This window comes from Malus domestica, chromosome 12, assembly GCF_042453785.1.
Source record: "Malus domestica chromosome 12, GDT2T_hap1".
Lineage (NCBI taxonomy): Eukaryota > Viridiplantae > Streptophyta > Magnoliopsida > Rosales > Rosaceae > Malus > Malus domestica.
In genome coordinates, this window is record NC_091672.1 from 22,347,452 (window position 1) to 22,365,842 (window position 18,391).

Sequence of the window (18,391 nt, forward strand, 5' to 3'; positions counted from 1 at the left end):
AAAGAGGGGTACTGATATTATTGCTTTCACTTCTTTCTTTTTAGTTGTGTGTAGGAATTACACACGAAGTGCTTTTTATATAAAGCCACATTTGTAACAAAAAACAAAAGCGAGGTGATCACTCCTTTTGAAAATTTCATATAATGACAAGCTACTACTGTAGTCTTTTTTTTTTTTTTTTTTTTTTTTGAAACAGCTACTACTGTAGTCTTTTTGAAATCTTCAGATACTAACAAGCTAATGCTGTAGTCTTTTTGAAATCTTCAGATACTAATTTGTTGTTTGCTTGACTTGTTGACTTCAAAGCCTTTCCCCATATCCCTTGTGAGGTTTAAAACGTAGGTTGTTTTATTAATGTTGATTGACTATTGTGGAGAAGCGAGGTAAAACTTAGCCCCTATAGAAGGGCTAAAACTTCACGAAATGGTGTGTATACCCCACATTCAGATACATGCGTTATACTCTCGATTTCTTTTAAGAGTTTGTTTGGAAGTATTTTTTTAAATCATTGAAAGAGTTTTTAGTAAAAATATTTTTGGAATCAATCTTTAGTAAAAACGTAAGTGAATGTTGGAGAAACACTTGAAGTGGTGCTTATTCTAGAAAGCACTTCAAGTGCTTTTGGATCCCAAAAACTTTTTCTTTGAAGCGCTTTCAATCTCTCATTTGCAAGGCTACAAGTGGGGTAATTAACGAAATCATGTTTAATTTTTGGGTTGGATACTTGGAAGTGGCATTCTACCGACAGCGTAAAGCTTTTCATGATAAACATTTCGTTTTTAGACTTTGATTTTCACTTTTTGTTCTTAACAAAATTCAAACATAAATCTCATTTCGACACTGATAAATCAGATGGAGGTCTAAACAAATCCAAACATAAATCCAATTTGGAAGGCGTCCATTCAGTGTTGGTGTTGATGACAATTCTGCTTTGTTATCCACCGTTAAAAGGTGGACTCCATAATCCTTTGTTTCTTGTAGTGAAAGCTTTTGGAAATGTCGAAAACTGAGTACCAGTTGAGATCCTGCCGACGAGCACATTATTTGAGAGATTCAAAGAGCGAAAGGAAAGTAAGTTTTGCAAACTCTGGTGGAACTTAACATGTCCAAGGATTTAACATGCTGAAAGTCACCAGAATACAAAGGGATTTCTCCGCTCAGCTTGCGTTGAAGCGGTGGCGGCTTTAGGGTTGTGAAAAATATCTCCATTAGATTTGTCGTTGTTTAGCTTGACTAGGAAGTCTTCATCCTGAAAAACCAAAGCTAAAACAGAGTAAATGTTCATGATATCAAACAGACAGAGCAATTCAAACAAAGAGGAGAAAACACAAAAGCTAAGAGCTAAGAACCGAAGCCAAAAAAAACGAAGAGAGTCAAACGAAGCTCATTAAATAAATAAATAAAACTAATTGATTTAGTGTTGCTTGTGTTTGTACCATACTTGACCAATCCCAAAACTACCGAGTACCGGTCAACGTTATACCGTCAAGAACCCAGAAGAGTTTCCCTCCAACCAGGAGTCCAATCACAGAGCGACACGTGACATCAGAAGCCAATCATAGTGCGACACATGTCAACATCGGAAGCCAATCACAACACAACACGTGTCAATGTCAGAACAAGGCTATAAACTCTCTTCTATAAAAGGAGATCATTCTCCCACAATATTTCTGAATGTCATTTGTACTAAATCATTCACTAGTACTCACTAAAGGAGAGTTTGAACCTATGTACTTGTGTAAACCCTTCACAATTAATGAGAACTCCTCTACTCCGTGGACGTAGCCAATCTGGGTGAACCACGTACATCTTGTGTTTGCTTCCCTGTCTCTATCCATTTACATACTTATCCACACTAATGACCGGAGCAATCTAGTGAAGGTCACAAACTTAACATTTTCTGTTGTACCAAAGTCCTCACTGATTTTGTGCATCAACATTTGGCGCCGTCTGTGGGAATGACACTTATTCCCACTCTCTTCAGCTTTGCCAAGCTGGTTTCCACCATTCGTACACTCTCTTTTGACCAGGCATCCCTCTCCAACATGGGGAGCGAAGGAAGCCACAACACACAGAATGACACCCCTCTTGCACCTAGTGCGAAGCAACGAAAGAAGGAAGGAAAAAGGGTTGCTCTTTAAGCTAAAGTCGATGAGCTAGAAGCTCAAAACAACAAGATAGCAATGAAGAATGAGGTCCTCCAGGAGCAGTATGAGAAGTTCTTTGAGACGCTCCACGAAACTAGGCGTACTCAAACACGCGAGCTCGTTGCCCCTGTGGACATCAAACATCATTTGGGTACCCCCCAACACGGAGGGTCACCTTCCTTCGACATGGGTATCCCTGATAAGGAGCGAGCTAATCATCAAAACATTGATCAACATGAGACTTCTCTCAACCCAGATGTTTCGACCAGAAGCAGGAGAAATGGAGGAAGACACCTCCTTGCAAAAGGGTTGGAATGATCAAAAGCCGTTTACCGTGACTGCCGAGACTTCCTAAAGCAACGTCGAGAGAATCCCCTCCATATATGCTCGAAGATCAATGACCCAAGGGTTTCTGAAAGACTCGGTCCCCTCCCACGACCCAGGCCAGTTGCCAATCTAGGGAAGGAACAATAGGTCCCAGAGGAACATGAAGGTACAGGGAACTCTAAGGTATTCCGACAGACTCGCCCTAGAAGTCAGTACTGCGAGTCCAAGAAAAAACCACACGCCCTTGTTCAAACTTTCCTACTTCCAAGAGGCAATGGAGACTTACAAAAGAAAATTCCAGTGGTACATGACTCTACTCAGAACCCCCTTGTTCTACAACTCCTTGAAGAAGTAAACAAGTTGAAGGCTGAACGTCAGGTCGAGATACCTGACTGGAACCAACCCAGGCCTGGCCCTCTCACAAGGAGGATCATCGACACCCCCTTCAAGCGAAGACAAAACAAAAGCTTGGTTTACAACTCTATACTAGAAGGGAGGACCCAATTGAACACCTTAACCTCTTTGAGTCCACCATGGCATATCGGATGAACACCAACGAAGAGCGATGTCTTCTCTTCCCCTCCACCCTCTTTGGCGGAGCTCTAAACTGGTATTGCCGTCTTCCACCTGAGACAGTAGACTCATTTGAGGAATTGAGAAAACTGTTTATCTCTCAACATATCTTCCAGACCGATTGCTTGCATTTTACAGATGACTTGTACACTATTCGCCATAAGCCGGACGAGTCACTACGAGAGTATACCGGTCGCTTCAGCCATGAGTATTCTCGCTGCGCTGAGGCAGATGACAAGACCGCCTTTAAGGCCTTCATGGTAGGCCTACGTGATTGTTTCTTCAAGTACATGATTAATGCCAACACTTGGAAGACTTACTCTGAGGTGATGGCACAGGCTTACAACCACGCCTCCGCCAAAGCAAAGACATACCAAGGGAACCCCCATATGGTTAACCCCTATCAACAAGTGGGAAGTGGAAGTCAAGTTCTACCAAGTGAGGAGATCTTGGCCATTCAGACACCCATTGCATCATCTCCTGCCTCATTTAGCTACTCGCTAAGTCACCAAACGTATCTGTCTCTTGGTAAGAGGAAGGATTTTTACTCTCAGCAAACCCATTACAACAAGAGGGATAAAAGTTTATATCAAGACAACCAGGGATGAACATACCGTCGACTATTATGACTATGGGGCCAAGCCTCACTCTTTCAAAGTGGAGGACTAGGTACTGAAGGAAATGCTATTATAAGAAGGCATACACATTACAAATGTTTTGACTCTCAACCGCTTGAGATCTTTTGTCACACAAGTCATTCGGCAAATATTTAAAGAAGAGGGAATTCAGACAACTTCTTCTGAGTCTTTTGCGTTCCTAGCACTGGAACACTTGGTCTACGCTGACCTAACCTTATACTCCAACTCAGAGCTTCAACAAGCGTACTTTGACACAAAGTATGTGATACTAAGTGTTACAACTAACATGGTTCACATATCAAAAGCATGGATCCCTTCATGCATAGCAAAACATTCATAAGTATCACTCATATCAATCAACATAAACATCATACATTCCAACACATTCATACATAAACATCATACATTCCAACGCATTCATACATAAACATCATACATTCCAACACATCCATACATAAGCCAATTGTGCTTCGAAATGGTTCAACATACTTTGTGTCTTCGACACTTGCTACAATGTGCCTCGACACCTTGCCCTTATTCTTACCAACCAGGTGATGAAATGTGAAGAAGGAACTCATCTTCATGCCACCAACCAGGTGATGAAATGTACAACCCGTACTCTCCTTCATGCCACCAATCAGGTGATGAAATGTACAACCCGTACTCTAATATCATTTGACAACTTACCACTCATGCCACCAACCAGGTGATGAAATGTACAACCTGTACTCTCCTTCATGCCACTAACCAGGTGATGAAATGTACAACCCGTACTCTAATATCATTTGGCAACTTGCCACTCATGCCACCAACCAGGTGAAAAAGGATCTCATCTTCGTGCCACCAACCAGGTGATGAAATGTACAACTCGTACTCTAATATCATTTGGCAACTTGCCACTCATGCCACCAACCAGGTGAAGAAGGAACTCATCTTCATGCCACCAACCAAGTGATGAAATGTACAACCCGTACTCTCCTTCATGCCACCAACCAGGTGATGAAATGTACAACCTATACTCTAATATCATTTGGCATCTTGCCACTCATGCCACCAACCAGGTGAAGAAGGAACTCATCCTCGTGCCACCAACCAGGTGATGAAAGCAACTCACCATTCATTCCACCAACCAGAAGACGAGTGGTACAACTTGTACATGTGAACTCCTAGCATTCACAAAAAAAATCAAAAACCCTCATTTTTTACAACTCAACTAGGGGAGCACTTATGCCCAACAAGAGTTATAGTCACCAACAAAGTCTTATTGCAAGCCAACAACAACTTCAGTGCATGGCATACGAAGATCAAGCTATTCAACCCTCTCGCATTTGCTTCAGACATTTCTCCTTTGTAACAATGCAAACACTACAAGGTGTGGCTTGACCCACAAAAGCTTGACCTACAAAAGCTTCACACACTCTTGATCAAGATAGTGTGAAGCAAAATCAATTCATAGTACCCAACAAAGCTTCAACCTCAAAGCTTTACCTACAAAGCTTCAACATCAAAGCTTCACCTACAAAGCTTAAATATATATATATATATATATATTCGAAAATTCGAAAGAAAAAAAAAATCGAAAAAAAAACAAAAATTGCCTAGGCCTCCTCTTCTTTGGGTCTAACAACTTTCATAACACATATATATGAAGAAGGAGTTTTGGGCTACCACTTAGAAAGGAAAATGGTAAAGTTTTGTTACTTTAGAAGCTTGGCTACTAGCAAGACACCTCCTTCGTCAACTCCCTCGACCGGAAACTTGGGGGATTCCTACCATATGCTACTGCACCTTGATACTCGGAAGTCTCACGACCACTCAGTGACTTGGATTTTTCAAGTCTCCAACCGAGAAGTTTTCCTCACTTGGGAAATTAAGGGAACACTACCTCAACCTACATGCTTCACTCACAAAGCTTCAACATACAAGCTTCAACAAAAGAAAAAATTCAAAGAACTTAGTGAAGAAGGCTTTGGTGTATTTAACACAGTACGTTGAAATGAAGCAAATCTTATTTATTGATATCTCCGATAAGTTACAAATATGTACATATACATGAGTCAAAATAAACAAACAATAGGGAGCCTTCACAAAGGTTGCTTAGGAGAAGTCTCAGTAGTCGGTAGAGCCCCAGAAAGAGAAGGCACCGGAGGGTGATCATTCGAAGCCTTAGTACTGGACAGAACCCCAGAAGGAGGAGGCATCGGAGGTTGATCATTTGGAGCTTCATTACGCGGTACAGCCCCAGAAGATGAAGGCAATAAATGCCTTTGGAACAAACCCACAAACCTCTGATGATCAAGTAAAATCTGACCATCAGATTCCTGTATCTGGTCAAGCTTCCTCTTCATGTTTGTAGCATAGTCATGTGCAAGCCTGTGCAATTGTTTATTCTCATGCTTAAGCCCTCTAATCTCCTGTTTGAGACTTATCACTTCAGCCGCCAATGATTCAACTTGGCGGGTTCGAGCAAATAGGCGTTGGGCCATATTAGACACAGAACCTGCACATTGAACACTGAAAGCCAGGGAATCCTTAACAGCCAACTTATCAGACCGTTTGGAAAGTAATCTGTTATCATTGGGAGTGAGAATGTTCCTGGCCACCACCGCAGCGGTCATATCATTCTTCATCACAGAGTCTCCAACGGTAAGAGGACTAGTAGGGGATAAGAAGGATGGGCGCCATATGTTGTCTTGAGGAGACATAGATGCCTCTTCACCAAAGTTCAAGTCAAAACAACGGTTGGATGGGCTAGACATTTTCAGAAATGATGAAGGAGAAATAAGGTCTAATAAATCTCTGAAGTACAAAAATAAGGGGAAAATTCCTACAAGCAATAACTCTCTAAATGTACTTCTTGCACACAATTGGTGCCCTTATAAAAGAAAGGGCAACATGGCTGTTGGTTCAAAAATCGAAGAGGCACCACTCTCTGGATTTCGAAGAGGCACCACTTTCCACATGCAACATCAGCTCCTCGGGTACCACAGATAACTTTGCCAAAGATCTCTGACAAAGTTTAGACACGTGAAGCTTGCAGCTCCCACTACATTGCTATGACCAAGAAGGGTAAATGAATAGCAAAGAAAGGGCAACATGGCCGTTGGTTCAAAAATTGAAGAGGCACCACTCTCCGGATTTCGAAAAGGCACCATTTTCCACACACAACATCAGCTCATCGGGTACCACAGATAACTTTGCCAAAGATCTCCGAAAAAGTTTAGACACGTGAAGCTTGCAGCTCCTACTACATTGCTATGACCAAGAATGGTAAAGGAATAGCAAATAAAGGGCAACATGGTCGTTAGTTCAAAAATCGAAGAGGCACCACTTTCCACACTCAACATCAGCTCATCGGGTACCACAAATAACTTTGCTAAAGATATCTAACAAAGTTTAGACACATAAATTTTGAAGGTCCAACTACCCTACTATTACCCACAAGGGTAAAGGAACAGCACCACTGCTTGATAACTGGAAAGTCCATATGTGTGTCAACCTCTGTGCTCCGTGGCAAGGCAGACTGGTAAAAATGCCCACGTTTACTCACATTCGAGAAAACAATCCCAACAAGATTGCTTGCTCAAAAATCGAAGAGGCACCGCTCTCCGAATCTTGAGAGCCAGACTCCTAACAGGATTACTTGCTCAAAAATCAAAGAGGCACCGCCCTCCGAATCTCGAGAGCCAGACTCCCAACAGGATTACTTTTTCAAAAATCGAAGAGACACCGCTTTCCAAATCTCAAGAGTCAGACTCCCAACAGGATTGCTTTCTCAAAAATCGAATAGGCACCGTTCTCCGAATCTCAAAAGCTAGATCCCCGACAGGATTGCTTGTTCGAAAACCGAAGAGGCACCGCTCTCCGAACTTCGAGAGCCAGATTTCCTTAGATAAAGCTTGTCTGCAATCTTCACACTCAACATCAGCTTTCCAGATACCACAGACCACTTTTTCAAAATGCTCTGACAAAGTTAAAACACGTGAAGCTTGCAGCTCCCACTACATTGCTATGACTAAGAAGGGTAAAGGAATAGCATTACTACTTGTTGTTAGGGAGACTCCTATATATGTCAACCTTTATCCTCAACGGACAGGCAGACCTGCAAAAATGCTCAACCCTTCCTCATATCTGAGAGGGCACTCCCAACGAAACCTCTCAAAATACTCAACTTTCTTTCCCCCTGATAATACCTCTGCAAACAAGCTACACCAGAGCAAGAATATCTCATATCATCAGGGTTAAAAGCAAGAGTATCTCATATCATGCTTTTTCCCTATCTTTTCCTTTGGCCTTGTTCTTACCTGCAAGACAAGAAGAAAGGGAGCAATCAGTCAGCACTTGGAATCAAGCTTCTAGTCAGGAACTGACTGCCTGGAACCCCTTACCTGATTACTTACCTGGCATTGCTCTCGAGTACTCATCTTCAACATCTTATGCTTCCAGAGAAGATACCACATCTGTCTGAGGAACAGATAGGGCAAGTGAGAATGATACAAGGAAGCATGTGGAGACAAGCGTAACAGAACACGTGCCGATACATCCACTACTTTGTCAACAGCAAAAGTATCCCATGTCAACAGCAAAAGTATCCCTTCAAATTCTTGAGTCAACCTTATACTCTGGAGGAAACCGGAAAACCCTCCAGCCCAGTTCAAGAATAAGCCTGTTGAAAGTTACTTCTTCAAAAGCAAAAGTATCTCATATCATTTATTCTCTTTTTTCTTCTCTTTATCCTTCTTGCTGCCTGCAAGATAGGGAGAATGAGAACAATCAGCCGGAACTCGAAATCAAACTTCTGATCTGGGACTGATTGCTTGGAACTCTGATTGCTTACCTTATCTGTCACCTTTTTCGGCAAATCTCCTAGCTCGGCGACTTGGGGGACTCCACTACATGGTTTGTATCGCGCTTGACCAAGCCTAAAACTACAAGTAAGCTTCCAGTCAAATTGATACATTACCTTGTGCATCTCCACCGGTTAAAGATACCACCCCTAGATGGAGGAAAAGTACTTCCAGAGAACATGCCACATCTACCTATGAGACAGATAAGGCAAGTGAAGACGATACCACACTTCGGTACGTAGAAGTTTCGTGATTACTTAGCGGCTTGGATCTTACAAGTCCCCAACCGAGGAGCTTCCCTCACTCGAGAACTTAGGGGAGCACTGTTTGTACCATACTTGACCAATCCCGAAACTACCGAGCACCGGTCAACGTTATACCGTCAAGGACCCAGAAGAGTTTCCCTCCAACCAGGAGGCCAATCATAGACCAACACGTGTCGACATCAGAAGCCAATCATATCGCGACACATGTCAACATCGGAGTCAATCACAACACGACACGTGTCAATGTCAGAACAAGCCTAGAAACTCTCTTCTATAAAAGGAGATCATTCTCCCACAATATTTCCGAATGTCATTTGTACTAAATCATTCACTTGTACTCACTAAATGAGAGCTTGAACCTATGTACTTGTGTAAACCCTTCACAATTAATGAGAACTTCTCTACTCCGTGGACGTAGCCAATCTGGGTGAACCACGTACATCTTGTGTTTGTTTCCCTGTCTCTATCCATTTACATACTTATCCACACTAATGACCGGAGCAATCTAGCGAAGGTCACAAACTTAACACTTTCTGTTGTACCAAAGTCCTCACTGATTTTGTGCATTAACAGCTTGGATCACCATTGTTTAATTCTGTTTTTTGGTGAGCACATTTAGTTTTATGATTTGTATTTTTATGTGTCAAATTCTATGCTTTTGAAAATTTGATCGCGAATATGTCGTTTTCATAATGAGTAATGCTGATTCCTGTATCGGAAAGAAGATTAAAAAAAAGTGTGAAAATTTTGATCGTGAATATGTCAATCTTATCTACCTTTTACTATTAAAAACTTGCAACATCAAAATATAAAAAAAGTAACTGAACAAGCTCACACTACATCTCGTACTTCATAATTATGTGACAGCAGAAGCAAATGCCCTATTTCTTAACAAGTAGGCCAGCTGTGCATTGGCCCTCATAATAATTTCAACATCTCGGCCTTTGATTTATGTGAACATGTCTTCGGTGAGGACTAATTCTTTCATCAAGTTTAGGGAATGTCTTAACAAGGATTTTATACATAGCTATGTAGTACCATTTATTTCATCTCTTGCACAACACAAGTGACCCAACCACCGCAATTCCAAAGCCAAATGCAAATCCAATTTCGACACTGATAAGATCACAATCAATCTCAACTCCAAAATTTCGGTAACTTCCATTTACTGCTGGTGGAGGAGATGATCCTGCTTTGTTATTCAAAGTCAAAGGAGGCCCCCAAAATTCTTTGTTTCTGGTGGGGTTCTACCATAAAACTAATTGGCAATATGAAGAGTAACCCAACCTCTTATAAGCCCTTACAAGGTAATGTGGGACTCTTTTACCTTCACATTCTCACACGCTCTCTCACGTGTGGGGGATTGTCAAGTCAAACGTGCGGAGGATTGTCAAGTCAAACACGTGGACAACACGAATTGGGTAACGTGAAGCATGTGCGACCGTTAGGCTTCACACATGGGCCAACCTGGCTCTGATACTATGAAAAAAGTTGGGATTCCACTATAAAACCAATTGGCAATATGGAGAGTGGCCCAACCTCTTATAAGCTCTGGCAATGTTTCTTCTTTCACCAATGTGTGACTCTTTTACCTTCATATTCTCACAGAGGCCTTGGCAAATATAGTAAACTGAGTACTTGTTGGGATCCTTCCGACAGTTGATTATTTGAGAGATTCAAGAACGAAGGGAAATCATTACTTGACAGATCTAAGGACCCGAGCTTTCGCAAGTTACCTAGGGATTATGAGATTTCACCAGTGAAAGCATTACTTGACTAGTTGAGGACATACAAGGATTTACGCACTGATAGTTTTTCTTCTTTCATAGGCATTGTCGAATCGGAAAAGGGGAAATGGACGAATAGTTTTTCTTCTTTCATGTCGACTTTGAAGTCGTCTGCCATCACTGCAGCCATGAAGAAATAGTGGTGCCAACACCATGAGAAGCGGAAGAAAGTGGAAGCATGTCGCACTCCCACCTACATAGGTGCTCATGATTGCTTTGTGTGATTTTCATTATATAAACACGTACGTCATCATGTTTTTTCTCTTTAAGAGTAAGTACTTTAACCAACTGACCTACAAGTCTTATGTGTACGTTTGGTTGCATGAACGTCATTCTTTTTCTGCCCAAAATAAAAACTTGCACTTAAATCACTCGCTTCTTATTTTGTTCGTTCTATGTCAGGTGGAAAAATTAACTGTTACCAGTACTTTTTTTGCTCATTAGTGTAAAAAAAAAATTTTAAAATAAAAAAAATCGTTAGTATTTGGAAAAGAATGAATCAGCGCCTACAACATATACTCAACCAGGTTTTAACATAGTTTGGATGGATGGTTGGAGGCTTTGTTGCTTGCAGTTTGCTTATTCCAGAACACCTAGAGATTTTCAACCAGAAACTCTCAGTGCATTGCCACCAAACAAATTTAAGAAACCACTACCTAGATGCCTGTTTAAGTCCATAAATCGACTTATTCAGTTTGCAAACCATATTCTCTTTCCCTCTTTCAACAAATCCAGGAGGTTGCACCATGTTTATGTCTTCCTCTAGATCACCATTTAAAAAGGCAGTTTTAACAGCCATCTAGTGTAGCTCCAAATCAAAATGAGATGTCAAAGCCATGATGATCCTCATAGAATCTTTGGAAGAAACAAGTGAAAACGTGTCATTGTAATCAATCCCCTCTCTCTGACTGAAGCCTTTGGCTACTAACCGAGCCTTGTATATCTCAATTCTCCCTGCAACATCTCTTTTAGTTTTGTAAACCCACTTGCAACCGATTGGTTTAACATTTAAAGTAGAGTTCACAAGGGTCCAGACCTTATTCTTGGTCATGGAATCCAACTCTTCCTCCATTGCTTGTTCCATAATGCAACTTGAGGACATTGAATTGCTTGTTGATAGGTAACTGGATCATCTATGTCACCTATGTCGAATTCAGCCTCTTGGAGATAGACATAATCAGTTAGAATAGCTGGTTTCTTGACTCTACTTGAGTTCCTTAGATTCAATTGATCACTCACATGGCATGTATCTCCCTCAATGTGAGAACTTTGAGCATTTAATGATATATCTCGTGTATAAGAAGCATCCTCATGTTCATTCTGTATTTCAGCACCTATTTCATGTGTCATCTCCTCTTTAAAGTCATATTCCTCTGTATGAGTTCTAGGCAACACTGAGATATGATTGTAGTCCATTGGAATTGAACCATCGAGTTGTTCTGATTCTTCAAACGCGAAAGTATCATGAACCAAGTCTGATACACCTTGGTCTTCTAAGAAAACTGCATTATGAGTCTCTTGAATTCTTGTCTGTGCTTGAGGATAATAAAACTTAAAACCCTTCAATTTCTTTGAATATCCCATGAAGTAGCATGAACTGGTTCTAGAATCGAGCTTCCTTTCATTTGGGTTGTAAAACCTAGCTTCTGCTTTGCAACCCCACACATGCAAATGATTGAAACTCGGTGTTCTGCCAGTCCATAGCTTAGAAGGTGTTTTTGGCACTGATTTTGTAGGCACTCGGTTCAACACATAGTTTGATGTCTTCAATGCTTCTCCGCATAGAAAACCAGGCAGCTTTGATCTTGAAATGAGACTTCTAACCATTCCCATCAAGGTTCGGTTTCTTCTCTCAACCACTCCATTTTGTTGGGGTGTCCCCGGAGTAGTATATTGAGCCACAATGCCTTGTAACTCAAGAAATTTTGCAAAAGGACCCTTCTGTTGCCCTGCTTCTGTGTGCCTGCCAAAATATTCTCCTCCCCTATCTGATCTAACAATCTTAATCTCAAGATTTAGTTGTTTTTCTACTTCACATTTAAAAACTTTAAAACACTCAAGAACTGCTGACTTTTCTTTTATTAGAAAAATGTAAGCATGTCTGGAGTAGTCATCTATAAAACTCACAAAATATGAATTTCCACAAATGGTTTTGACAGGAAAAGGTCCACAAACATCTGTGTGTATGATCTCAAGTAAATTTTTACTTCTATTTGCATCCAATTTCCTAACATTGGTGGTTTTACCTTTCATACAATCAATGCAATCAGATGCATCATTAAAATCTAATGGAGGTATGAAATTTAACTTTGACAATTGCATGATCCTATCTTTCGAAATGTGTCCTAGTCTTTTATGCCACAACATATAGGAATTGTCAAAGTTATGCTTTCGCAAGTTACCTAGGGATTATGAGATTTCACCAGTGAAAGCATTACTTGACAAGTTGAGGACATACAAGGATTTACGCACTGATAGTTTTTCTTCTTTCATAGGCATTGTCGAATCGGAAAAGGGGAAATGGACGAATAGTTTTTCTTCTTTCATGTCGACTTTGAAGTCGTCTGCCATCACTGCAGCCATGAAGAAATAGTGGTGCCAACACCATGAGAAGCGGAAGAAAGTGGAAGCATGTCGCACTCCCACCTACATAGGTGCTCATGATTGCCTTGTGTGATTTTCATTATATAAACACGTACGTCATCGTGTTTTTTCTCTTTAAGAGTAAATACTTTAACCAACTGACCTACAAGCCTTATGTGTACGTTTGGTTGCATGAACGTCATTCTTTTTCTGCCCAAAATAAAAACTTGCACTTAAATCACTCGCTTCTTATTTTGTTCGTTCTATGTCAGGTGGAAAAATTAACTGTTACCAGTACTTTTTTTGCTCATTAGTGTAAAAAAAAAAAATTAAAAATAAAAAAAAAATCGTCAGTATTTGGAAAAGAATGAATCAGCGCCTACAGCATATACTCAACCAGGTTTTAACATAGTTTGGATGGATGGTTGGAGGCTTTGTTGCTTGCAGTTTGCTTATTCCAGAACACCTAGAGATTTTCAACCAGAAACTCTCAGTGCATTGCCACCAAACACACCAGAAATTCTCAGTGGTCATTCGGGTTTGTGGTTGGGTTGGCTTTCAAGTCTTACTGTGTTGCTTTCCTTCTTACCGTGTTGCGTTCAAGACTTCTGTAGTCCAGCCTACCAAGTAGTCCGACTTTTTAAACGTTTTTTACCGTTGATTTTTTAAGAATCAATCGTTCAATTTTTTAGAGTTGGTCTTCACCTTTCATTTCCTAGACTACTGAAGTAAAATTACAAATTTTGTCTCATAGCATATTTTTTATTGGTATAGGAATAAAAGTTTAGTGGCACTACCAGCATTAGAGCATCTCCAATTCAGAATTCCTATTAGGGACTCTTACCATCACCATTGAGAACTCATTTAGGCAAGTAAGAATCATTCGTGCGTGTCGGGTGCGTTTGGCAGCTAGACAACAGCGTCGCACCTCCGCTTGGTGGGGACATCATCCAACTCAAAAAAGAACGTGTGCCCCACCACATTAGGAGTCCCTCCAGCGTCCCTATATTTGGGAATTTTTTTAGAAAAACTAATGGAAAGTAATTGAAAACTTTGAGTTTTAATGATAAGGACAAAATAAAAGATAAAATGAATAATACCAATATTGACTTTTTAGTGTAAAAATATGATTTTTCGTCAAAGTAAACAGTACTGATAATTTTTCGTTAAAGTTCCTAATTTTTTTAGTACCCTGGCGAGCCTACTTTAGAGCCTCCATTTCCGGCCCATTGGAGAATGCTTGACCCTGCAGATACGGTGGTAGAGACAACAATGAAGATGCTCTTAAGAACCCATCCCATGATCCCAAATTAACTTTTATAGTCGTCGTATGATGTTCATAATTGTAGTACATCTTTAATACAAACGATAAGATAGGTCCAACAATCTAAGATGTATGTTAAAGAAAATTAATAAATTCTCACAAGATGAGTAAAAATGAAATTATACATATATAGAACGTCTTTCTGTAACCGACGAATATATCTTGCAAAATCGTTTCAAAAGTGTTTCATTTCCCTTTCCATCCAATGGACTCCCTAAGAGAGCTCCTCAGTTAAATTAAAACAAAAAAGTTAAAATCAGACCGAACACAAGGTTTTAAGCATTCAAGAGGTTGGGCGAAACATGTAAAAAGAAAGAAAGTCTAAAACTTCGACAGAGTAAAAAAGAAAAAGAAAAACACAAGGGGAAGACAAAAGGGCTTCTACAACAAAATTGTTACGGTGACCACCGACGAATGCGTAAAAGTTTGCTAACTTCTCATGTCAAAATGGGAGCATGTTGTGACTCATGCAGCTAAACTAACCTATACAAGAATAAACAATATGGTCACACGGCGGCAGCAGCAGCAGCAAAATTTACCACCACAATATTTCTCAAACTACCACAACTATTGCTCTAAGTTGTGTCTTTAACCAACTTTATCCTCTCCCCTACCTTCGTATGTCGGGAAACCCCCACCGAGTGGCGGAAAACGGGAAATTTAGAGGCAACTAGTCACTTGATTGGATGCGGGCAAAAAGCATTTTCAATGTCTCGTAAGTCATGAAGACAATTCCTACACTTGGAACGACCTTGTAATACTCTGGCATTATCCCTCTATACAAGCCCCGCAGGCCTTCAGTCCGCGTTATGTGCCTTAAAGTCCCAAGTAAGCCCGTATTATAGACGCGGGCTCGACCACCAGCCCCCTCCAACTGCATTCTTCGCCTTACAAGATCCAAAGGGAATGTTGCTGAAACAAGAGCAAAAAATAATCATTCAGAAGAAGAACAAATCCGAAATCTTATTGCTAGATTCTAGAAAACTAATTGGAAAGTCCTAACATAATTTTCCATCTATCCGCTTCAGAAATTTATATAGGTTTTAAAGGCATCGTACATGGAGTATTGTTCATAACCACAATGTACATAAAAATTTGGTACTGAATCTACTAATGCAAATACATTCTCCACTGTCCATCACGCCATAATATTTCTAATAGATGTTCCATCTATTTATGCTTCAAACCGACTGTCACAGATCACTAACCTGTTGATGAGGCAATGCCTGAAAGACTGCCGCAAGCAAGACTGACCACAACAGTCGAATCATTGGGCCTGATGTCAATAGAATTAAAAACTACAATATTACAACTTAAGGAATAGAGAAGCTCAGCCTCAAATCAACCAGATATGCAGTCTTTACCTTTGGGACTGCCAAAAAGATCTCAAAGCCTCATAAACTGAGAAGCTTATTGCTATACTGGGTCCCACACCCTGTATCGCAGCAAGAAGAAAAATAGAATTTAGTGTCAACGGAATGAAGAAATGAACCATAAAAGATGAAAAAATGAAAAAATGTGCAAATAAAGCATACCAAAAGTGTCGCTCCAAGTCCTTTATACAATCCCCAAAAACCTTCTTCTATGCAAATTGTATGAAATGCATGTCCAATACCTCTGTAGTATAGTGCATTTCTCTACAAAATTGGAATACACTAATGAACTCAAACTGAAAAAAAATTAGAAGGGAATGAAAGTTATAAATCAACATTACACTGAGAATCAGATGTCTTTTCTTAGTTCTTAATTCTTAACCCACAAAAAAAATCTTAGCAATACCTGGGCTGCAAGACGTGTCCTCACAAGATCCAGTGGATATGTGGCTGAGGCAGCAGTTAACCCTGCCATCCCACCACCGAGAAAGTGCACACACATGTCAGTACTTGCATTACCCCTAAAATTTTCATCAACAAGTGAATGCAGCAACTGCAATATAAAATGAGGTCAGATGAAACCAGAGCAAACTGCAAGGACAACATTGATTTGTACTCAACAAGCTTAGAATTCAGTCCAGGCATGTATTAACTCACGGTCTTGTAGCGTTCATAAGCATAGAAGCTGACGGCAGAATATGGAAGGCGATGAGCAATGGTAACCAGATTGCCTCTCCAAAATGCTTTAAACCCTTCTTCATGGATAATACGTGAAGCCTCATGCCATATGCTAGCCTTACTCAATGTTGCAATATCAGAGTGCATTCCTTGCACCTAATCGAAGTAAATGATGGATTAGTAAACTAACCACCATCAAACAGGAACATCGCTAGCACCGCACGAGAGAAAAGTTCAACAAAATCCCATCACACATAATGATATGGAACTGTCCATCCTTGCCCAATGTTTGGACGAGGGCTTCAAATTTCCAAGGAACTTTAGGCTCAATTGTCAAAAATGCACTACAAACTACTGAAACACTACCAATGCAATACAAATTAGCCTTTCAATGTGTCTTTTGAAATTTCTCTGAAATGTATTGCATCTAGTGACTTTCAAGTCCCTCTCTAATTTTTATAGTGCGTTCCTAACAAATTTAGCCTAAGTTCCATGAACTAGAAGTCCCTCGTCAAAGTGTGCCATTAGGTTAATTCATCTTTCTAAACTAAGGATGATAGCCAGCCTTAAGTATAAATAGCTACATAGGAATGAAATGAAATGAGCTTCCCACCACAAACATCATTGCAAAACATAAACCCACGAGCAATTGAATAATACGGAAACGCCTCTGCTCTTAATCATTTTCTTAAACCCCAGATTCCAACACAACTTCCACGGCTCTACTCGACACCAAATCACCAAAACAAACTTTCTTTTTTCTAGCAATATTTATCTTACGCATGTCATTTCCACACAAAAATACTCCCAAAACTTTTGTCAATTTTCAAGTGTAAAAGAACATTTTTTAACTAACACCAATCCAACAAAAGCAATTAAACATCTTCAAGCTTCAACACACCGTGCCCTGTATTTTCTTTTGCCATAATCTCAACTCTCCATAATTCTTACAAGAAACTAAAACTAAAAATTCAGAGAATAAAACCCTTTATTTCATATCCCACATTAGAAAAACAGAGCCCCAACTTTTAACACTTAGAATCCCATTCATCAAACATCAATAATGCTTGAAAACACAAACCCAAAATAACCCATATCACAAAACAATAATACCAACATAATTAGCACAAAAAATTCATTGAAATTAATAAGAACAGAACCTGAAAGAGGATGGTGAGGCGAGCAAGAGGCGCAGTGCAGGTTTTGCTAAAAGCACCGGCGATACCGCCAGCTAAAAGCTGGTTCACCGTCCCTATCTGGGACTGCTGATTCAGGGACTGCTTCGCCTGGCTCTGCTGCTGCAAGAATTTCCTGGCGCCCCCATCCACCACGCCTCCCTGAGCTGAATTCGAAGCTCTCTGCTTTCCTTCCATCACCACCCCAACTCGAGCTTCCATATCCAAAACCCTCTCTCTATCCTTATCTCCTTCTGCCTCTAGAAAGCTTCAATCTTTCCCCTGTCTGTGAATTTGGGTCGGGCAGAACATAGCTGATCTCACATGGGTTTTGGCGGTTTGAAGAGAATCTTATAGAATCCGTGGAATTTGGTGAGACTGTGCGGTCACGGAGTTGGAAAATCAAGGAAGAAGAAGGGAGTAGAGAGAGAGAGAGAGAGACCCTTTTGAGAAAAGTAGAAACCCTAACGAGGGGTTTACGAACTTGTGGTTTAGACTGGTTTTCCCAAAGTGTGGACACCCTTCACATGTGGAACATTTTTCTGCGAACAATGCTTGCCTACTCATCGAAGACACCTACTCAAAACTTTTCAATCATTTTATAAAATTAAAAATGTTTAGTCAATGAATTATAACAAATAAATAAATAGTTCTAAATACTCTTAACAAATTC

General features: G+C 40.3%; 1 protein-coding gene across 1 annotated transcript; it reads right to left on the bottom strand.

Moving 5' to 3' along the window:
* Positions 1–14,868: 14,868 nt before the first annotated feature.
* On the bottom strand, positions 14,869–18,292 carry LOC103450494 (uncharacterized). Its single transcript, XM_008389859.4, has 7 exons — positions 17,704–18,292; positions 16,523–16,699; positions 16,272–16,418; positions 16,028–16,129; positions 15,857–15,927; positions 15,701–15,768; positions 14,869–15,404 (listed from the first exon to the last, which is right to left on the bottom strand). The coding sequence occupies exons 1-7, from the start codon at positions 17,938–17,940 to the stop codon at positions 15,163–15,165; spliced, it is 1,044 nt and encodes a 347-aa protein (XP_008388081.3). The 5' UTR covers positions 17,941–18,292; the 3' UTR covers positions 14,869–15,162.
* Positions 18,293–18,391: the final 99 nt, after the last annotated feature.

Excerpts from the sequence above, each read along its gene's own strand:
- LOC103450494 (XM_008389859.4), bottom strand. The coding sequence starts at position 17,940 with ATGGAAGCTCGAGTTGGGGTGGTGATGGAAGGAAAGCAGAGAGCTTCG. Across the intron at positions 16,700-17,703 it reads GCCTCACCATCCTCTTTCAG|GTGCAAGGAATGCACTCTGA; the intron begins GTTCTGTTCTTA and ends TACTTCGATTAG. Across the intron at positions 15,928-16,027 it reads GACTTGGAGCGACACTTTTG|GGTGTGGGACCCAGTATAGC; the intron begins GTATGCTTTATT and ends GCTGCGATACAG.